This window comes from Lissotriton vulgaris, chromosome 2_1, assembly GCF_964263255.1.
Source record: "Lissotriton vulgaris chromosome 2_1, aLisVul1.2, whole genome shotgun sequence".
Classification (NCBI taxonomy): domain Eukaryota; kingdom Metazoa; phylum Chordata; class Amphibia; order Caudata; family Salamandridae; genus Lissotriton; species Lissotriton vulgaris.
The window spans coordinates 1,974,827,890-1,974,851,455 of NC_141687.1; the positions used below are offsets into that span (position 1 = coordinate 1,974,827,890).

Below are 23,566 nucleotides of genomic sequence, written 5' to 3' on the forward strand. Positions count from 1 at the left end.
GATCTCAGAGGGGGCATGGCCAACGACATGGCCGGCTGAGACGTGCTCCTCTGTAGCTCCAGGCGAGCTGCGCATGAGCCGACGTCCAACGACTGCCCTAAAGCCCCGATTTGGCGTCCGAAATTGAAGCCCATCATAGCCGGGAAGTGGTGCAACATGGCGCCGAAGTCGGCACGCGCCCGGACACTCGGTTTAAGATGGCGGCGAGGCCCTGAGCTGAGGAGGTAAGCCCAGAGTGGAGAGGGCTACCGCGCAGTGGAAGAAGGAGGCGGCCGGACTCACTGACCGGAGCCCAGCGCCCAGCAGTACGCATTTCGGGGCGCGGATGGGTAGGGCCTCGGCAACAGAACAAGCGCATCCGCCGAAGCAAGGTGCTTCGGAGACAAGGAGACCCGCAGCGCACGCCGGAGTCCGGCCCTGGGAAGGAGCAGAGGACGCTTCAGGGCCCCGGAGACTGGCAAGAGGGGCGCGACGCAGCAGAGCCTGCCCGCACCAAAAAGGCCCACAGCACCCGGCACTACCTGGCCCGGGACGGCGGAGCGGACAGTCGGGGCCTCCTTAAGAAGCCCCGGGGGCACAGAGCAGAGAGAGGGGCCAGAGACGGCGAGGCCCGGCCTTGGAGCCTGCGAGAGGGGGATAGCGCGGCGGAGTAAAGCGGCCTGTGCCCCGGCCCCTGCCTGATAGAAACACAATGCCGGAGACGAGGGGGGGGGCCCCATTGATGGTGACGGAGGGCCTGCGCGCCGGAACCTGGAGCAGGATGGCGAGACACGATACACCATGGACTCGGTCTTCTGCCGCGCTGGGTGAGGGGCCCGAGAAGTCTGGAAGGAAGCAGGCCGGAGATAAGGGAGGTCAGTCGGCGGAGGCCTGGACGAGCAATAAATAGCCGGGAACCTAGGGACTGTGAACCGAGAGGCTCTCCCTGCCATCTACTACCTCACCCACTCGCCGGCTCCCAGCTCATGCGGAGGAGACTGTGCATACCTGGCGGGGTGGGACTGCAGCCAGAGCCGGACAGGTGACCGGAACGCTTTCCCCCGGCCAAGCGGTGACATCGGGTGGAGCACAGACCGGCAGTGAGGCCCACACTGGGGGAGAAAAGGGGTCAAGTCCACGTGGAGTCTGACCCGAAGAGTGAGCGGGTGAACCCTACTCCCCTCCCCCCCCCCCTCCCCCCACCCAGAGAAGAGGAGGAGAAGTGCAAGTGGGGGGGCCAGCATCGCGTGTGGGCTCTCGGGGACGTCCGAAATGGGGAAAAAAGAAACGACCACCAGGACTCCTAGGCAGGGGACCTTGGACCGATACACCACGACCCAGCCCCAGGCGGAGGCAGTATCCTCCGGCCCACAATCGGACACCGAGCTCCTGATGGGGGCGATCCAAGCATCCAGGGCAGATATACAAGAGTCCCATGAAGCATTGTAGGTTAAGATCGGAGAGGTGGGCTCAGAAGTCACACTACTAAGGCAGGACTTCCGTAATTTGACGGAGAGGGTGACCACAGCGGAGACAAGACTAGGCGAGGCTGAGGACTCCCTCACTATCCTTCGGAAAGACATGGCGGAACTCCAGGCCTCTCATCGCCAACTACTATGGAAGGTGGACAACGCGGAAAATAGGGCCTGCCGCAACAACCTACGCTTTGTGGGCTTTCAAGAAGGTATCGAAGGGGCTGACATGGTGACCCGCCTGCACACCTGGCTGCAGAAGACCTTCCCGAAGACACAGTTCTCCAATTGCTTTGTGATCGAACGCGCACACAGGGCGCTGTTGGTAAAGCCGCCGGAGGGAGCGAGGCCGAGGCCGGTCATTGCACGCTTCCAAAACTTTGCAGATCGGGATCTGATTCTGCGGGAAGCCAGAAAGCTGAGGGAGATCCGACTAGAGAACACACACATAATGATATTCCCAGACTATAGCCAGGAGGTGCAAAAACAAAGTCACTCCTTTGACCTGGTGAAAGCAAAATTGAGAGACTTGCGTATCCAGTATATGTTGCTCTTCCCGGCGAAACTGAAAGTGATCTACAAGGAAAGGACACACTTTTTTGCTCACCCGAAGGATGCATGGCAATGGCTGGAGGAACGTCCTCCGGAGAGCAGAGGCTGAGAGGAGTGGGGCGGTAGACCGAAGACCCAGAGACAGAAGAGACCAAGAGGTAGAGGAAGAATGCAGACAACGCCATATCCCACCCATACCGCGTCTGGACGACGGAGGAGGAACTCGGCATCACCCGGAGGGAGTGCCACGGCGGGATCTAGGTTCCGCTGCTTGGAGAGAAATGCCCGCTCTGAAGGAGAGGAGGGATCTAGGTTCCGCTGCTTGGAGAGAAATGCCCGCTCTGAAGGAGAGGAGGACACCAGGGGGCGCTCCTCCGGAGAGTAAGAGGAGGAGGCGCAGTCTATGCATCCCCCCTAGTAGCAGCAATCCGAGAGATGGAGCAAGATGCGTCTGGACTGGCGGAGGACCCGCGAAATGATAACCAGGACTCACACTCTTGAACGGAGGCTGATAAGGAAGAAGAGATTCCAGCTCATCGCCGGGGAGCACGTAAGTTGATTCACCCCCTTTACCTATTGTTTTACGCATTATTATTCTGACTTTGTAGGTTGATCTGGTGGGACTGTTCTACATGCCCACTATATAGACTGCAAGTGTAGGTTGGAGGGGGGGGGAACTGTGGGTGGGCGAAAGACCTTCTCAGCTGACAGTCCTATATTCTGTTTCTGTGGAAGATGGGACTGAAGGGGGAGGGAGGTGTGGAGGGGTGTGAGGGGGGAATTGTTCTTGTTCTCATTTTGTGGAAGTTGACGGGCTGAGTCAGGAGGGGGTTGGGAGAAAGGTGGTGGGGGCAGGGAGGGGCAGTGAGCGAGACATGTCAGAAAGGTCACACACGCCGGCGTCCAGGACGCTCCACTATCAATGCGCTTGAGCACCACATACCGAGAGTTATGGCAGGATGTCGGGTAGACACAGGCACTGCAGGATCTGGAGGGGCTCTCGATACTAACATGGAACGTGAATGGTCTAGGCAGTAAGATCAAACTGGGTCTAGTGAACGCATATGTCAAAAGGGCGGGCCCCAACATTATCCTGTTACAAGAAACACACCTCCAGGGCAACAATTGTGGTTTTCTGGCTAGAGGGCAATACAAAGTTCTAGCACACGCGGGCTTTACTAAAGGCTCGAGAGGGGTGGCAATACTGATCAGGAAGAACCAACCATTCTGGGTGGCGCGGGTTTGGACAGACCCACAGGGGACATACGTGGGGGTGAGGGGCAAATGGAAGAGAAAGGAGTATACGATTGTGTCGGCCTATGCCCCTCCCAAACTGCAGGCAGCTATACTGAAAGGGGTCACTGAGGACCTCTTTAATTCATCCGATACTATACAGGTGCTGGGGTGGGGGGGGGAGGATTTCAATGATGCGGTGATCCCGACGCTAGACAGAACAGGAGACAGGACCAGGGACCAGACCCCGAACTTCCTCTCTAACATGATCAATACTCTAGGGCTAACGGATGTATGGAGATGGTTACACCCAGAGGACAAGGCCTATTCCTTTTTCTCGAGCGCCCATAGGGTCTACTCTAGACTAGATTATATTTTCCTTGCCAGACACGCCATAACGAAAGATGATTCAGCTGAGTACAAAGCCAGGGGGATCTCGGATCACTCCCCGCTCTTGGTGAAGGTGGGGAGAAGGAAGGAACAAAGGGGGGGGGTCTTGGAGACTGTCAGCCTGGGACTTGCAAAACCCGGCCGTACTGAAGGGTCTCCGGGCTGATGTAAAAGTCTACATAGCCGAGAACAAGGGTTCGGTCTCGTCCAAAGTGGTCTTCTGGGAGGCCTTTAAGGTGGTCAAGAGAGACAGGGCGCAGAATAGGCTGGTGGAAGAGACCCGGAAGGTCCAGAGAGAACTCGAGACACTGGAAGCCCGAATATTGGAACTAGAAAGGGAATATCAGGGTAGTAAAGACACGGGGACCCTTCGTAAACTGACGGATACTCAATGTCAGTATAGAGACCTGGTAACGGGGAAGACAAAACGCAGGCGTTGGCGACGCTGCATCGCTTGTAAGATGTTGGGGACAAATTGGGAAAACTGCTGGTATGGTTGAGTAGAAAGGAGAGAGATGCCCGATGGCTAGAACGGGTTCGAGACACCCAAGGGAACCTAATGGGGTCAGATGTTCAGATTGCAGAGGCTTTTGCTACACATTATCAATTATTTTATGAGGCACGAGACCTAGGAACGCAGGAAGATGCCCTGAAATATATGGAGCACTTAGAGCACCCAGTGCTGGCCGCCACGGACTTCGACGACCTAGAGGCTCCCATCACGCTGGATGAAGTTAAGAAGGATCTAGCTAAACTGCGTACGGGGAAGTCCCTGGGCCCGAATGGGTTCCCGGCAGAGTTTTTTAAGCGAATGGCAGACCTTTTGGCTCACCACCTACTGGGACTTTTTGAGGGGTGGTACAGACAGGGGAACTTCCTCCAGATCTCCGCATGGCCACGATAATCCCGATATATAAGGAAGGTAAACCTTCGGATGACTGCTCGTCCTATCGCCCTATCTCCCTTTTGAATATTGAAGTGAAATTATTGGCGACTGTGCTTGCGCTCTGATTACGGAGGGTAATCTGGATCAAACCGGGTTCCTCCTGGGTAGGGCCACTAGATTTAATCTCCGACTGACCCACAACTGGCTACAGGAGGTAGGCAAGAGACAGGATCCTCACTGGTTCTTTTCGCTAGACTCTGAAAAGGCGTTCGATGCGGTCCACTGGCTCTTTTTGTAGGGAGTCCTGGTGCGGCTAGGCTTTGGTCCAAAATTCCGGCAGTGGGTACAACTGCTATATACAGACCCTAGAGCCAAGGTTAAGGTGAACGGGATTATATCCTGGGACTTTCCAGTGAGGCGGGGAACCAGGCAGGGATGCCCCCTGTCCCCCTTGCTTTTCACGCTGACGATCGAGGTGCTTGTGGCAGCAGTCCGGCAAGATACGCATGTTAGACCCGGCCTCGTGGCGTGGTCCTCCCTGACCCGTAGCAACACCCTTCCGAGCTTACCCTGAGTCCCCCAGCCTAACCGACCCTTCCCTCCATGTTACCCATGGCCATTCCCGGACTACCCCGTCCAGGCCTCTATCTTCCCGGCCCGTAGGCCCTGTGCGCCCACTTCCCGGCACCTAAGATGGCCGCCGAACCAGCGCGGCCTAGGCCAAGAGGCACCACCCTGGCTGGAGAACCGAGCACCCCCCTTGAGTGAGAGAGGAAGAAGCAGTATCGTTCACACCTCCAATCTCTCCTCGAGAAGTGGGTTTCGATCGCCTCTCCGGCCACCCGGAGGGCTGGCCACACGCCTGCTGTGTGTCTGGGACTCCTCCCGAACCTGACATGAATGGATCAAAGAGCCGAGTGGCAGGAAACCCCAACAAGCGGCTCCCAGGAGCTAAGACCCCTGCAGACCAGAACTCCTGAGATCAAAGGGGAACAGCCCTATAACTGGGGATGCTCCGGGACTATCGAGAGATTCGATTCTGGAACAACGAGAGCCCTGCTGACGTGGTCGCGGCTCGATTGGCAGAGAAGGACTTCTGCTGGAAACCACCTGAGCCCTGCTGAGTGACTCGCGGCTCTCCTACAACCTTGGAACACCTGAGCCCTGCTGAGTGACTCGCGGCTCCCCTGCAACTTTGGAACACCTGAGCCCTGCTGAGTGACTCGCGGCTCCCCTGAAGATCGTAAGACCTCCGACATTCTTCTTGAAGCCCTGCTGAGTGACTCGCGGCTCCCTGATCCTCCTGGTCCGGCTGGACCCTGAAAGATCGCCCTTATCCCCCGGCTCGAAGATTGAGAGCTGTGCGTCGGATATGCAACAATATTGACACTGATCCTATAAGACTGTCCCGCTACCCCTACCCTGACCGAGACTCTTTGAGCTCTTGCTCTGCTTGTATTACTTGCGTCCTCTGATCATAAAGATCCCTTAAATCACGAGATAAAGGAACGTTCACAAGAAGCTAAGGTGTGGTGTCTCTTTGTCGTGTGGTGCATGTGTGGTGTGTACGATCCTAGATTCGAGACTCTCCCCCTGAGAAGTCTCCCGCCAGCGCTCGTCTTCGTACCTAGGGACGTGGGTCCCAGGGTGGTCAGGTACACTCCCTGCCCTCCCTTGAGGTCGCCTTCTAACATTGGTGGCAAGCGACGGGATACGAGCCGCAATTTAGAGATCGTACAGTACACGACTAACGCGCTACCGAGCAAAGACAACAGAAGAAACCACCATGAGTATCATTGAAGCTGACGCAAGTACGGCATTCCGTGTAGAACAACTGGAGGACTACACACACAAAGAACTAAAAGAATTCTGCAAAGAACTGGGAATCGCTACCACTGGCCTAAACACAAAAGAAGACATACAGAAAGCATTAAAAGCCTGGGTGGAGTCCAGAGCATCCCGCACAGAAGGAGCGGCGGCGCAGCCAGACAGACCTAGACTCCCCCAAACAGAAAGCGGCAGCAGCCCGGTACGAAGCACTGTACCAGACGGGGATCTATCCCCAGAAGCGCTCGCAGATCGAGAAAGAAGTCGCCACCCTGAGCTCGAGATGGCAAAACTAAAAATCGAAGGCAAAATAAAACTAGCAGAAAAGAAACTTGCGATCGAGCAAATGAAGGTACAAGGAGAACTCCAGCGGGAGCATGAAGGAAGGAGACTTCAGCTGAAACACGAGCGAAGCTTGAAGGAGCTCTAACTCAAGGCGAGGAACGACAAGAACCGGCCCCTGGGGAACCGAGTGACCGCCTCCCCGGCCGAGCCGAAGGTCCCCAAGGATGTGGTCAAAAAATATTACAAAAATTACGACATTCAGCAATGGTTCAAGGCCTACGAAGTTGCCATGACCTCCCACGAGTCCCACAGAAAGATTGTGGGGTCGATTCCTAAGCGAGGGGAGAGACACCCTGCTCGATCTACCGTCCTTCCTGCAGACGTCCTACAGCCACATGAAGGAGGCCCCCCTGACGAGATACGGCCTCACCCCAGAAATGTACCGTCAGCGGTTCCGGGACTGCAAAAAGATTCCTGGCACCACCTGGGTAGAGTATGTGAACTTTTTTAGCAGAGCCTTCGACGGGTGGGTCAAGGGCAGCAAGTGACCACCATGGAAGAATTAACTGACCTCATGTTGTGGGAACATCTGTCCACGAACTGTTTTGTGGAACTACGCCAGCATCTGCTCCACTATTTCTATTTCTATTTAGGGGGTTTTGTAAAGCGCTTGGTGACGCACAACGGCGTGTCCCCGCGCTAAGGAGCAACTCTTACTGGAACCTATAGAGGCGGCATACCTTACTGGGCAAATAGTGCAGTTTTAAGTTTGGCTCTGAAAATTGATTCAGATGGCTCTAATCTCAGTGCCATGGGAAGTTTGTTCCATCTTGAGGCTGCGAGGTACCTAAAAGATCTTCCGCCCATTCGAGCTCTAGACACCTTGGGAACGACCAGGAGTCCAGAGCCAGAGGATCTCAACGAGCGGGACGGCTCATAAGTAGTCAGAAGTCCCTGCAGTGGAAGAGGGGATCTCCCATTGATGATCCGATGGCACGTACATAGAGCTTTAAATTCTACCCTGCTTCTGACCGGAAGCCAATGCAGAGATCGGAGGGCCGCGGCCGATGCAGCTCTTCTGGGTAGTTTAAGCACTAAGCGGGCAGCGGCATTCTGTAGGACCTGTAGGCGGTTGAAGTTCTTCTCCAAAGTCCCTAAATAGAGAAGATTGCCATAGTCCATCTTTGATGTGACTAGTGCATGCACCAGGGTTTGACGGGCTTTCACGGGTAAAAATTTCAAAGTCTTCCTGAGGCTTTTAAGGGTCCCAAAACATGATCCAACCACCTGATTGATCTGGGGGCCAAAGGTGAGATCAGTGTCAAACCAGATGCCCAGATTCTTTGCTTTCTGGCACGGAGAGGGTGTTGGACCTAGGCAGGATGGCCACCATGCCGACGTCCACGCTGATTGGCAGCCCCCCACGACCAGCACCTCAGTCTTGCCTCCGTTGAGCTTGAGGCAGTTGGCGGACATCCAGGCAGCTAGATCTTGCATGCAAGCTCTGAAGATGTCCGCCGAGAGACTGGGTGCACGCGACAGGGAGATCACCAACTGCGTGTCGTCGGCATAAGACACCAAGCGGAGGCCGTGACTCTCTACTAAGGTGGCGATAGGAGCGACATAAAGATTGAAAAGTGTTGGACTCAGGGACGAGCCCTGCGGCACCCCCTGGTCCAAAGAAATTCGCTCAGAGTAGTGGTCGCCCTGCCTCACTTGGAAGCCTCGGCCAGTGAGAAATGAATAAATCCATTTCAACGCTGCTCCTCTCACCCCTCCTTTGTTCAGACACTGTAGCAAGATGGAATGTGCTACAGTGTTGAATGCAGCGCTGAGATCTAATAGGATTAGAGCCATGGTTTGTCCCTCGTCTGCACCCTGTCTGAGGGATTCGGTGGCCCTAAGAAGGGCAGATTCCGTAGAATGACGGGGCCGAAACCCGAATTGGGTAGGGTGAAGAATGTTGCCTTCCTCCACATGCTTCATAAGCTGTTTGTTTACCACCTTCTCCGCTACCTTAGAAAAATAAGGCAGCAGAGAGATGGGGCGTAGGTTGTCTAGCTTCTCGAAGCTAATGTTGGGCTTCTTGCGGAGGGGAAGCACCACAGCCTGTTTCCAGTCCTCAGGTATAGAGCTCGATCGGAAAGAGACATCCAGCACGTGCCTGATATAGGGTTCAAGGGTCTCCAGACTGTCACTCAACCTTTTTGGGGATGCAGGGTCCCGGGGGGAACCGGATTTAACAGATCTGCAGATTTTAACTAACTCTGCCTGTGAGGGGGTGGTGAAGTTGAGAAGCAGATGTAGATCGTCTTCCATCTCTGCTAGGTCTGCAGGCTCTTCCGCTGCAGGAGGGATTTCGGGAAAAGCAGAATAAATTTTGGACACTTTATCTCCGAAGTAGCTAGCAATGCGGTTGCAAGCTGCTACTGAGTAATCATCCTCTTGAGTGGAGGTTTTAGGAGTGGTCAAGGATTTATATATGCTGAACAGTTCCCTGGCAGAGTTCTCTGCCCCCTGAATTCTGTCTGCATAATATGTGGCTTTCTCTATCCGGATTTTATTATGATAGGTGCGCCTCTTAATGAGATAGGCCTCTTTCGACCGATCGTCGTAAGCCACTCTCCATTGTCTCTCTGCTCGTTTGCATTCCCTTTTGGCGCAGCGCAACGCATCGCTAAACCAGGGAGCAGTTCTATGTCTGTGGACATCTTTTGTTGGCCGGCCTAATGGGGCTGTGCAGTCCAGAGCAGCAGTGATGCGGTCATTAAGTAATTTGCTGGCCGTTGCCACATCATTGCCTCCTGGGGGCCCACCCTCGATGAGAGCTTTGTTGAACTCTGGCAAGGAAAAACATGCCCACCTGCGACGGGGGTAATTGAGAGGGGCAGGAGCAGTTACTTTATGCTTAGGCAGGTGTATAACAAATGGGACATAAAAGTGATCTGTCCAGGGTAGGGGTTCTGGGGAGGCCACCAGGACATCCTCCCAATTGGCAAATATAGGATCTAACAGATGCCCACGGTTATGTGTTGGGAGATGCCCCTTGAGCTCTAGCTGTAGGGTGTGAAGTTCTTCCCGGAACTCCATCGCTCCTTTGTCTTGCGGATCTTCCAGATGTGTGTTTAAGTCACCCAGCAGCAGAAACTTGTCTCTTCTTATTGCTGTTTCAGTGACACACTCTAGAAGGTTGCCTTTAAATCTAGCCATGGGTCCAGGTTGGCGATAGACAAGCAGACCTTTTATAGTCATGCTTCCGTCAATTGTTATGGTGAAAGAGCCCGCCTCACAGTTTGCCAAACTAATTGGCTCTAGTTTGCAAGCCCAATGTCGTTTAAAGGCGATCGCAATTCCGCCTCCTCTGCCTATCGGTCTGTCCAGGCGCACCATCTGATAATCCTCTGGTAAGGCCTGTACGATATCTGGCTCGGAGTTGGTGTCGAGCCAGGTTTCTGTGATGAACAGCAGATCAGGGTGTTTATCGATGAGGAGATCATAAACATCATGTTTATGACAGCTCAGCGATCTGACATTGATGAGGCCACAAGACAGTAAAAGGTTGCAACTCTTGTTGTCTACTGTCGCTGTGCTGAAGCGGAATTGGCAGTGCCGACACCCTTCGTTCTCCCCTACTCTAACACTATGGAGCCCAGAGGTGCAAATATTTGTAGCACAGCGTAGTAGTATGCTCCTGCTCCAGGTGAGTCTGCCGGCCGGGCCAGGGGTTGAGGCCCTGGGCCGTGTCCGGTCGCGGACGGGCGCAGACGGGCTTGGCTTAGGCGCGGCTTCGGCGCGCATCCGGCGCGCCCGCTGCGCCAGCCCGCTGCGCCGTCTGGCCGGGATGCACATTATATGGTGTGTGAGGAGGGTGGGAGGGCGGCGCGAGTAGAGCGCACCCCCAGCCCTACCTAAGATGGCGCCCGCCGCCGCCAACCGCAATATACAAAAGACGGCTGGGCGAGGCAGGGATAGGAAAATTCAGCGTGAGAGAGAGGTGTCAGTGTGCCTGTAAAATTCCCCAATTAAAACTTGAATTTAGAACCCCCAAGTGCAATTTGTAAAAACGCGGTATTATCAGCTTAAAAAACACACTTTAGACAGTTAAATATGCCAGCAATTGATTCCAGATGAAAGCGCTCGCAGCCCTAGTGCCTCTCGCTAGGGAGAGCTCAAAAACGGGCAGCGAGGAAGTCCAGTAGCAGCTCTAAATAGCCTGGGAGGGCGGGAGGGTGGCGCGAGTAGAGCGCACCCCCAGCCCTACCTAAGATGGCGCCCGCCGCCGCCAACCGCAATATACAAAAGACGGCTGGGCGAGGCAGGGATAGGAAAATTCAGCGTGAGAGAGAGGTGTCAGTGTGCCTGTAAAATTCCCCAATTAAAACTTGAATTTAGAACCCCCAAGTGCAATTTGTAAAAACGCGGTATTATCAGCTTAAAAAACACACTTTAGACAGTTAAATATGCCAGCAATTGATTCCAGATGAAAGCGCTCGCAGCCCTAGTGCCTCTCGCTAGGGAGAGCTCAAAAACGGGCAGCGAGGAAGTCCAGTAGCAGCTCTAAATAGCCTGGGAGGGCGGGAGGGCGGCGCGAGTAGAGCGCACCCCCAGCCCTACCTAAGATGGCGCCCGCCGCCGCCAACCGCAATATACAAAAGACGGCAGGGCGAGGCAGGGATAGGAAAATTCAGCGTGAGAGAGAGGTGTCAGTGTGCCTGTAAAATTCCCCAATTAAAACTTGAATTTAGAACCCCCAAGTGCAATTTGTAAAAACGCGGTATTATCAGCTTAAAAAACACACTTTAGACAGTTAAATATGCCAGCAATTGATTCCAGATGAAAGCGCTCGCAGCCCTAGTGCCTCTCGCTAGGGAGAGCTCAAAAACGGGCACGCAGACCCGAAGAAACTGGCCGTCGAGGCGGATCGCTGGGTGAACACCCGGGTCTCCCGGGGCCCCATAGGGGATTATCCCCGCACCAATCAAGGGCCACCCCGCCAGAGAGGAGGGGGAAACCAAGGAGGACCCAGGGATGCCCAGTCTGGTCCCCAGCGTAGCCCCCCGGGAAATGCACAGACTAGTTTCCCCGCACCTCCACCCGCCACTGCCGGTCCCCCGGGTAGGCCGCACCGAGTGACCATCACTTGTTTTAGATGTCAGAAGGCCGGTCACTACGCCAGTGATCCCCTGTGCCCCATGGCCCCACGTATCCCTACCACCACTCCCCCGGCTAGGCAGATAGCGAATGTAGTTCTAGGGGAAGAGTTTGAGGACACCGAGGAATGGGAACCTGCTGCCATGGCCCTAGTATCCCTGGGAGATAGAGAGATGGTCCCCGGGAACACCCTGCCCCCCAACACCAAGAAGTACCGCCAGACAGTGATAGTGAACGGCCACCGAGTGGAGGCCCTCCGTGACACCGTAGCCAGCATCACCGGTGTCCTTAGCCATTTAGTGCGAGAAGACCAGATCCTCCCAATGTCCTGTGCCCTGTGATTTCAGCAGATAACTGAGAGCTTGTGTAAGGTAGCCCTGATACCATTTGAATGGGAAGGAGTAGCAGGCAAATTAAAAGTAGCGGTACGGACCTCCCAACCTGTGGACGGCCTCCTGGGGAACGACCTGGAAAGTTCTCCATGGAAGCAGGTCGAGTGCCGAACCCACCTCGGGATGATGTGTCTTCCCGAGTGGGTGTGCGCCACCACCCGATCTATGGCAGCCCGACTGGCCCCCGACAGAGAAATCGAGGACGACAACGCCAGCCTTCCCCCTGTGGATGGCGACCGGGCCGATCCAGCATAGGCCTCCGACCTCTCCCCACGAGGAGAGGATGTCGCTAACTACGAAGCCATACACCCAGACCCGGCACAGATCACTGAGCTGGGTGATCTGCCCGAATTGGTGCAGTGGCGCCAATAGGGGGGCCCCTCCCGAGAGGAGTTCTGCCGGGAACAAGCTACCTGTCCGTCCCTGATCGGGCCCCGGCAACAGGCCGAAGCCCAGGCGGCAGGCTGGCTGTACTGGGAAAATGACCTCCTGTACAGCGAACAAAAGTCAGCGGAGCTAGGGTCAGCTCGGGTGCTGGTGGTACCCCTACGCTTCCGCAACTTCCTCTTGGGCTTGGCCCAAGATGTACCCCTCGCAGACCACTTGGGCCAAGACAAGACGTATAGCCGCCTGGTCACGCACTTCTATTGGCCCAAGATGAAAACGAACGTAGAAGCCCACTGCAAGTCCTGTCCCACGTGCCAGGCTAGTGGAAAAAGCGGAGGGAAGCGCAAGGCTCCCCTCCAACCATTCCCCGTCGTCAGTACCCCCTTTGAGCGGGTCGGAATTGACATTGTGGGGCCGCTGGACCCCAAGACATCTCAAGGTCATCGTTTCATCCTCGTGCTAATGGACCATGCCACTCGATACCCAGAAGTCATCCCCCTACGCACCGTCACGGCCCCCATGGTGGGCCGGGCGCTGATGGGAATCTTTTCCCATGTAGGATTTCCCCGAGAGGTCGTGAGCGACCGCGGGACGAACTTTATCTCCCGGTACATGACCTCCCTTTGGCAGCAATGTGGAGTGTCCTATTGGTTAACCACTCCGTACCACCATCAAGGAAATGGCCTAGTAGAGTGGTTCAACCGCACTCTAAAGGGGATGATCATGGGCCTAGAGGAGCCCCTCCGGCATAAGTGGGACGTCCTGCTCCCCTGCCTCTTGTTCGCCTACCGGGAAGTCCCCCAGAAATCCTTGGGGTTCAGCCTGATCGAATTACTGTACGGACACCCTGTCCGGGGGGCCCCTCAGCCTGGTCCGAGAGGGTTGGGAGACGGCACCCCGCGACCTTCCTCAGGAGGTGTTCCTGTACATTTTGACCCTCCGAAATCAGACTAGGAAGTTCCGAGAACTGGCAGAGGCCAACCTGGAGGCGAGCCAGGAAGAAATGAAGCGCTGGTACAACCAGAATGCCACTCTGGTCGAGTTCCAGCCGAGCCAGCAGGTATGGGTCATGGCCCCAGTAAAACCTTGCGCCCTTCAAGATAAGTGGACGGGACCCTTCAAGGGGATTGAGCGGAAAAGCCAAGTCACATACTTGGTGGACGTCCAGTCCCCCCGGAACCCCCTGCGGGTCCTGCACGTGACCCGCCTCAAGCCTCACTTCGTGCAGACGGAGTTGAGCCTGCTACTGGCCACAGATGACGGGGCGGAAGAGGAAACGGAGCCTCTCCCTGACCTCCTGAGCACCAAAGAGAAGGATGGCTCTGTGGAAGGAGTGAACCTCTCTTCCTCCCTCACTCCCCAGCAATGCGAAGACTACCGCCAGCTCTTGGGGCAGTTCTCAGACCTGTTCTCTCTCGTCCCCAAGGTCACCGACTGGTGTGTCCACGACGTGGACACCGGAGACAGCCCGCCGGTGCGATACAGAGCCTACTGAGTCCCCGATCGAGTCCGGTCCTACATCCAGGCCGAAGATGTTGTCCTTGGGGGTGGTCGAACCCTCAGACATCCCCTGGGCCAGCCCAGTGGTGCTGGTCCCGAAAGCTGCGGCCCCTGGTGTCGCCCCTGAACTGAGGTCCTGCGTGGACTACTGGGGGCTCAATGCAGTCACCCGAGCCGACGCTCACCCCATTCCCCGCGCAGATGAGCTTATTGACCGCCTCGGGTCGGCTCATTTCCTCAGCACCTTTGATTTGACCTGCGGATACTGGCAAATTGCGCTCACAGAGGGAGCCAAGGAGCGGTCCGCCTTCTCCACCCCGGACGGACATTATCCCTTTCGCGTGATGCCCTTCGGGATGAAAAATGCCCCGGCCACTTTTCAGAGACTGGTAAACAAAGTCCTGGCCAGGCTGGAAGAGTTCAGTGCCGCATATCTGGAGGATATCGCGGTTTTCAGTTCAGAATGGAGCGAGCACCTCCGGCACCTCCGGGGAGTGTTAATGGCCCTGCGCCAGGCAGGCCTCACAGTGAAAGCCAGCAAGTGCCAGATCGGGCAAGGATCGGTGGTCTACCTGGGGCACCAGGTCGGAAGTGGGCATGTCGCCCCTCTGCAGCCTAAAATCGACGCCATCCAAGCCTGGGAACCACCCACCACCCAAACAGAGGTCCGAGCCTTTCTAGGCCTCACCGGCTACTACCGGAGGTACATCCGAGGGTACGGCAGCCTCGTAGGTCTCCTCACAGAGCTAACGTCCAAAAAGCAGCCCCAGAAAGTGCAGTGGACTCCTGCCTGCCAAGAGGCGTTCGACGCCCTCAAGAGACCCATGTGTACTGCACCCGTGCTACGAGCCCCTGACTACTCAAAAGAGTTTGTGGTACAGACGGATGCTTCGGAACACGGCATTGGGGTCGTACTATCCCAACTGAATGAGGAAGGTCTAGACCAGCCCGTAGCCTTCATTAGCCGGAGGCTGCTCCCCAGAGAACAGAGGTGGAGCACCATCGAACGAGAAGCGTTCGCCGTAGTCTGGGCCCTCAAAAAGCTACGGCCCTACTTGTTTGGAACCCATTTCCGCGTCCAGACGGATCATCGACCATTGCGGTGGTTGATGCAGATGCGGGGTGAGAACCCCAAACTGCTGCGATGGTTGATCTCCCTCCAGGGGATGGATTTCACGGTAGAGCACCACCCTGGTACCGACCACGCCAACGCTGACGGCCTCTCCAGATTCTTCCGCCTCAGCGAGGAGAACCCCCAAGAGGATGGGTAGTTCTCCCCGACTTTCAGCTGGGAGGGACGCATGTTAGACCCGGCCTCGTGGCGTGGCCCTCCCTGACCCGTAGCAACACCCTTCCAAGCTTACCCCACAACAAAACCCTGAGTCCCCCAGCCTAACCGACCCTTCCCTCCATGCTACCCATGACCATTCCCGGACTTCCCCGTCCAGGCCTCTATCTTCCCGGCCCGTAGTACCTGTGCGCCCACTTCCCGGCACCTAAGATGGCCGCCGAACCAGCGCGGCCTAGGCCAAGAGGCGCCACCCTGGCTGGAGAACCGAGCACCCCCCTTGAGTGAGAGAGGAAGAAGCAGTATCGTTCACACCTCCGATCTCTCCTCGAGAAGTGGGTTTCGATCGCCCCTCCAGCCACCCGGAGGGCTGGCTCCACGCCTACTGTGTGTCTGGGACTCCTCCCGAACCTGACATGAATGGATCAAAGAGCCGAGTGGCAGGAAACCCCAACAAGCGGCTCCCAGGTGCTAAGACCCCTGCAGACCAGAACTCCGGAGATCAAAGGGGAACAGCCCTATAACTGGGGATGCTCCGGGACTATCGTGAGATTCGATTCTGGAACAACGAGAGCCCTGCTGACGTGGTCGCGGCTCGATTGGCAGAGAAGGACTTCTGCTGGAAACCACCTGAGCCCTGCTGAGTGACTCGCGGCTCCCCTGCAACTTTGGAACACCTGAGCCCTGCTGAGTGACTCGCGGCTCCCCTGAAGATCGTAAGACCTCCAACATTCTTCTTGAAGCCCTGCTGAGTGACTCGCGGCTCCCTGATCCTCCTGGTCCGGCTGGACCCTGAAAGATCGCCCGTATCCCCCGGCTCGAGGATTGAGAGCTGTGCGTCGGATACGCAACAATATTGACACCGATCCTATAAGACTGTCCCGCTACCCCTACCCTGACCGAGACTCTTTGAGCTCTTGCTCTGCTTGTATTACTTGCTTCCTCTGATCATAAAGATCCCTTAAATCACGAGATAAAGAAAGGTTCTCAAGAAGCTACGGTGTGGTGTCTTTGTCGTGTGGTGTGTACGATCCTAGATTCGAGACTCTCCCCCTGAGAAGTCTCCCGTCAGCGCTCGTCTTCGTACCTAGGGAGATGGGTCCCAGGGTGGTCAGGTACACTCCCTGCCCTCCCCTGAGGTCGCCTTCTAACAACGGACATTAGAGGTTTTCAGCTAGGGCCACTAGATACCACGGAGGAAAAAATATCCCTCTACGCGGATGATGTCCTCCTATACATAACGCACCCAGAAACGACGATACCGGTGCTCTTCTCAGAGCAGGAAAGATACGGAGCCCACGCAGGATACAGGATCAACTGGCATAAGTCAGTTCTATACGATCCCCGGGGTCAGGAACAATGGACGAACCTCCCAGAAAGGTTACAGACGACTGCTGAGGGCTTTACCTACCTTGGAGTGTATGTGACGATCGACAGGGGTCGCTCTTACGACAAGAATATCAGACGGATAGTGCTTAATTTTATAGAAGACTCGAACAGATGGCGGCTCCTACCTCTCACACTCTTAGGTCGTGCGGCCATGTTTAAAATGATGACGCTGCCCAAGCTCCTATATGCATTCCAAAACGAATATTACCCTCTTCCCCAAAGGGTGTTCACGGAAACAAATGCGGAATTGCGCATTTTTCTTTGGCTAGGCAAGTAAACTCGAGTAGCACTGATGACCCTGCAGAGACACCAATACAGTGGAGGGATCTCACTTCCCAACATCAAGGCCTATTATTGGGCAGAACACCTGGTGGCCATCAACGACTGGTTCCACGCCCCGGCCACGCACCCCACGTATGCACTAGAGAGGTACTCAATGGGCACCCGCCCTTACAATGACTATTTATATGGGGGCAAAGGGAGGGGGAGACTGCTGCCTGCCACTAGACTTACATTGATGATTTGGAACCGAGCAACTAAGACCACAGGCTGGGAGAAGAGACCCACCAGACAAACACCCCTGTCACACTGTACCTGGCTGCAGGAACTGAATAAATTGAAGTGGTTCAAGAGGTGGGTTGACATAGGGATCTCAACGCTAGGAGAAGTGACTGCAAAGGGGGAACTGAAGTCATTCCTAGCTTTGAGGGCAGACTTCGGCCTGCTCCACACACAATACTTTAAATATGCACAACTGAGACATGCTTGGCGGGCGGAGGAGATCCTGGAGGGCACACTCCCTGAATATGCACCTGTGGAGGGCCGCCTTCTACAAGGACAAATACTGGAGAGGGCGGTATCGCTAACACATAAGACTCTTATGAATAACATGCCCGATGACCTGGGCACCCTTAGAAGTAAGTGGGAGAGGGATGTAGGCGAAATGGGCACGGTAGACTGGGATACTGTGCTCATGCATCCATGGGAAGTAGCTATTAAATCCCGGTTGAGGCTCATTCAATTCAATGTCCTCCATAGGACCTATTTTGATAGGGTGCGCCTACACAAAATGGGAAAGGCAGGCGATACGAACTGTCTAAGATGCGGACGAGAGGGGGGACTTCTACCACACAATATGGTCCTGTCCGATGATCCAGGTCTACTGGGTGGAGATTCTGAGAGAACTGGGAGAGGTGTGGAAACTTCCCTGCCAATACACCCTAAACTAGTCCTGCTGGGTATGACCAACTATGTGGATCTCGCACACCCGCAACTGATCTTCCTGGTCCTGGCGGTAGCCAAGAGGGACGTGGCAAGGAAATGGGGGGTGGGCATGACACCACAGATGGAGGAGTGGCGGAGAGGTCTGGATCTCTATATGGCAGCCGAAAGGGTCACGTATAAGGCACGGGGTTACCCCAAGAAATTTGGCAGAGTCTGGAGCAAATGGAGGAAATACCATGGCCTTGATGGGGGACTGTGAGATTGGACACTGGGGAAAGGCGTGTCCACAGACAATAGTGCACCGAAAGGCAACCTAATATGGCACTACTGACTTGGGCCCAGACAGCGCTAGTGAAATGGTCTGCAATGAATAACAATATACTGATTTTAATGGTGAGGCTAGGTGGGTGGGGGGGATGGAGGGCGGGGTGTGTTAACCTATGATGACATGACTGTATTGTTGTTACATGATAAAATGCAAAGAAAAATATATAAAAAAAAAAAAAAGGCTGGACATCTCAAATGTTTTTTCTGCCAGAACATAGCTCCTTGAAGTAGATATTTGACCGCATTTTTAGCACTAAGGTCTCAGGGTCAATTTTGTCATTTACCTCAAGGGTATAAGAATAGCCTGGGCTGTATTCAGCCAGAGTAACAGAGTTACTTCAAAGTATTGATGAGGAGGCAGTGTCCTATGAAGATGATATTTATCTGTCGGACAATGAATTAATGGAACACCTGGCAAGAGTAAATAACATAATAGTGGGGTTTGCTTACCTGGGCTACAAATTCAATAAAAAAAATCTAAAATAGTCCACCTCAGTGTCCTGTTTCTGGGATATGAATTATCAAGTGAAGGCAAAAGCCTGGCGACCCATTTTTTAGAAAAATTTGCATTGCTCCAACCTCCAACAACTCTGAAGGGACTACAATCCATTTTGGGATTTTTACATTTTGGCAGAACTAACATTCTGAATTATGCAGAAAGGGTAAAAACATTCTACGACTTAATTAGACCCGACTTTCAGTGCAACACTGGACATATGAAAATACTGATATTTTACTTTAAGTACAAGCTGACATGGTAGCTTCCAGACATGTATACACACGTGTCAACACAACTAACCCAGTGATCCGAAAAGTCACTGAACCAACTGGGTATACCTACATCAATTTCAATGAAGGAGATACCTATAGCATACAAATCACATTTGTACATGAACAATAAAATGCCCAGTCTTATAATGAATAGCTTTACTATTGAGGCCAAAATGGGTTTAGAGATTCGAAGTGTTGTACATTCAAGTACGAGATGCCTTGGGAACAAGTGGCAAAGACGAAAGAAGGCGTACTGCGTTTATTAAATTGTTTTTCATTTTAATTGCTAAACTGAAATATTGCGATGTTAACACTGACTAACCTGTTTCCTGCCATATTTAGAGGGAATAATTGAAGCATGGGAATCTATGGAGGATACAATGATGCAAAAGGTATGTTTTTGTTTATTAATTCCACTTTTTAGCTATGCCTAATTAACCCACTACTGAAATATCCATGAACTATTTACCTATATGTTCATTTACAACTTTAATGCATTACTGTGACCACCTGAGGAACAACAATTAGACTATTGACTGTGCTACAAAGACATTCACAGATTCTTCAGATACAGTCAGTTTCTGTGAAAATAGATGACACTTTTTTGTGTCACACCCAACTTAGACCATAGTTTGCTTTTATCCACTTTATTCCTCAGTGATAAAGTAGAATTTAAAGGCCCTCTGTGTTTCCTGAGCTACTAAAAAGGTAAGATAGCAGGTTTCTGAAGTTTCTAACCGACTCTGGGACTATTAAATCGGGTACAAAGGTTGAAGCTCTTTAAAACTATATGGAACATGTTTAAATAATCTAGGGCTTCAGATTCACTTGACCGTAGTCTAATTTTATAGAGTGAAATGTTTTCCTTCATTCTTTCTGCCCGAGACATGCAAGGCAGACAGACATCTTGTGGTAAGTGCATACCTCGTTTGGAGTATATTGAGGGAATCTTGAATGAGTGGTATTATTGAAGGGTGCACACTCCAGGCAGATATATTCTACATAAAAAGTAGATATAGTAGTCAGGTAAACATTTAAGCTCTGCTGATGGAAGAGTTGTAGTTTCAAATTAGCTCTTTAATGAGTATAGTTTCTGTACATACCTCACCCCGTAATCGACTACTACTGCTTCCTTAGCAGTGCCAGTAATGGCATCATGGTGCTGGAACAGACCAAGGTTGCGACGTGCATCAGTTAACAATGAATAATCAGACAGCGGATATTTGCTTTCCATGCCAGCATGTCGAGCATGATTGATAGCCAAGCTGTACAGGATCTCTGCTCCCCTATGACAAACATAAAAAAATACAATAAATCTTTATGTTACATTGCACTGTCCAATCCACTGAGAGTGATCACATACTAGAGCAAGTTCACCGGCGCTATGCATTGATTAATATTTACAATGAGTACCCTATCTTTTACTGCCACTACTGTAGTCTTGAAGTAAGGGAAGGCAGCGTGTGTGAAACAGATGCTTATACAATTACAATTTTTAGTAGCTCAATTTGATATGCAGGCTCAGTATGAAATATTTGGGGCACTCATGCAAGATTAGATTTACAATTCCTCATTCAGAATTTCTTGGATTTGTTAAGCCAACCGGCACTCTTCCAGATACGAGTTTATCACTGTTTAGCCACAATACTTCATCTCAATGTATTTAATGTTTCCATTGCATAAAATACAGTATGTTATAAAAGCAGGTGTTTGGCATTTCTAGTGACTGCACGACGAGTGTTTGGTCATCATATTTCTTTAAGGTTTTTGTTTATTTGAAGCTTCCTCTTGCCTATCTTCCAATAGAAATGGAATGTGTTTCATCATTGTGCAAGCAGCGTTTCTCTTACAAAGCGTCAGGGGAAGTGTAATCTGAGCCTACTACCTTCAATCACCGTCTCTGCGGCGTACAAACAATGATCAGGGTTGCGAAACTCCGATAATGGGCCAATACACGCGAATCTAAAGTAGTCCCACGTATTGAGGAAGGTCTTCAGCAATTTTTCTTACGGTTGCAGAGAAGGCAGATGTTTTGTCCTGACCATTTATCGAGTTAACAGTCATACTGAAGGAAACTTTGTTTACCATAATTAAGAATACAGCCCCTGAGGAAGGAACCTGCGTTCCGAAATGCATTGGGCCAGAGATTAAATATGGTTCAGTAGTTATGATGCAATGATTGTAGAAGAATTTAAGTTTCAATGGGAGAATGTGTATTAGTAAAAATAATATGGACAATTATTGCAAGTAATGAAATAGCATATGAATGTTATGCATATGAAAAATATGCATGTGAAAAAGCTAAAAAATTATGTTATGAAACAAAAAGTAAATATCAGTATACTACAAACTGATACTATTGTATAACGAGTATAATTTGAAAATAATCAATATTTGAAATATTGTGAACGTTGTGTTCATTAGGTACAGAGCACACTAGAGCAGGTTGATCCTGTTCAGGGTTTGAATAGGTACACACATGTGGAGCCAACACATGTTTATAGTGTAGCACCCTTGTCTAAATAGGTTTAATATACAGTAAGCGTGAAGTTAAAAAAGAGTGCGCCTCTCACCCCATTGTGGGTATACTTGTTAAATGCTGGTGGAAGCTGCACATTCTGATTACCAATAGCTTTTTTTGCGGGTGATCATTAGCTGCAAACGGTGCGTACAGCATTCAGTATGGCTTTTGTTAAGAGGGCAGTGTTCTTTGATCATTTACATACTTTAAACAGTCTCCAGGCTTATCGGAAAATTATTAAATTTGTAATGGATTCAAATAAATGTGATTTAACTAGACAACTGCACATTCTGTGAATTAAATATAAATTCAGCGGATTAAAATAGGCCAAATAACATCCTCCTACCTGAGGTGCGATTCCAGCACTCTGTCCAGACTCTTGTAGAAAGGTCTGGAAGTGAAGTAGCCAGTCCAGTAGTGATCCTCACGGTCAGCATAGGAGAAGAAATCTCCACTAACTACAGGGAAGTCAGGTGGTCTTGAGCCTGGTGTGATCCCCATCTTCTTGTAGATTGTATCAAAGTAATCAGAAAGTGTACCAAATTGGGCCTTTGTGAAATACATGAAATGTTAGCTTTTGAACCAAAGGGGATGGTAGAGCAATGTTAAACACATACTACAAACACATTTACAATTACAAGAGACATGCTTCCAGTTGTTGCCCCCGTTATACTAGTAATATTTATTTTCAATTACTTGTACTATAATGATTATGTAACAAAAAGGCCAGCACCTTCTCAATCTGACAACCATTGCATTGTTTACCCCAAATAGGTCAGGTAGATTACATTGTCCTTTTGAAACATTCTAAAATATTACAAAGGGCAATTTTTTATCGTAACAATGGATGTGATTCCATTTACCACTGTAATCCCTACTTTAAAATCATTACAATTAGTCAATGACTTATGTTAAAAGCAAATGCAAGTGAAGCTGTAACAATACTCATGTACATCTAAAGCACCAGGCATGAATGTTAAATAGCAAAGGCAATACTCATTTCTTCATTAAGAAATAGCACGTTATAGATCCAATGTTTTCTACGTTGGCAAAGATAAGTAAACACAAATGTACAAAAAAACATAGACAGTCTGTGTTTTCAAAAGTCATCCAATCTAAAAAATTCCTATTTTTTTAAGGGTTTTAATGCCTTGCACGGATTCAAAAGATTCCTTAGAAAAAGGTCCAGTAAAAAAGCATCCATTCCATTTCAACTGTGCTAACCCAAAAAAGGCACATTCGTATTGCATCCATTTTTAAAGCTTGCATTCTAAAATGTCTTTTCGCTTTAAGTAAAATACATTCCCCGAGACCCCTCCCACACCTAATCCTCAATAATTCCACGCCAAGCACTAGAGCTATAACCCACCCATTCTATGGGTAATTATCTGCCTAGAGCTTCACTGGAAATAGAGGTGAAGGCATGGTACATTCCTGAAAGAGAAGAAGGAATATGTTACTTACCACTATGCATCTATTCTTGGCATGTAGGGCTGCTGACATTCATATCTGTGCATAGATCGCCACACTGTTGTGTCCGGATGATTGCACCTTGTTGTCCTGGAAGAGTCTTCGAAGTATCACGAGATAGGTGACTCCTCCCCTGGACTACAGTGCGCATGGGCATCTTCTTCATTCTCAGATTGTTTTTCGCCATTGTGGCAGAGATGGAGTACAGCAAAATAAGAGATGGCCATACAAAAGATAATATTGAAAGATAGAATACTGCAGCTGCAACAGGCACCGGGGTGGAGGGTGGGTGATATGAATGTCAGCAGCCCTCCATGCCAAGAACAGATGCATACTGGTAAGTAGCATATTCCGTTCGAGGCATGTGGGCTGCTGAATTCATATCTGTGCATAGACTGTAGCGGTGGTCATCTGTACCAGCTGCAGCAGTCTGAAAGAGGGTTTTAAGGACAGCCTGGCCTACAGCAGCTTGCTGCTTTGATTGCATGTCTACACAATAGTGTTTAGTGAAAGTGTGTACGG

At 51.6% G+C, this 23,566-nt stretch overlaps 1 protein-coding gene across 3 annotated transcripts in view; it reads right to left on the minus strand.

Moving 5' to 3' along the window:
• Positions 1-23,566, minus strand: part of MAN2A2 (mannosidase alpha class 2A member 2) — a 668,437-nt gene that overhangs the window by 414,322 nt on the left and 230,549 nt on the right. For all 3 annotated transcript variants that reach the window (XM_086958183.1, XM_086958182.1, XM_086958181.1), the window contains 2 exons: positions 21,921-22,123; positions 20,157-20,339 (listed from right to left, as the gene is read on the minus strand). In XM_086958183.1, the coding sequence (XP_086814309.1) occupies positions 20,157-20,339; positions 21,921-22,123 (386 nt within the window). The remainder of the gene's footprint in view (positions 1-20,156; positions 20,340-21,920; positions 22,124-23,566) is intronic.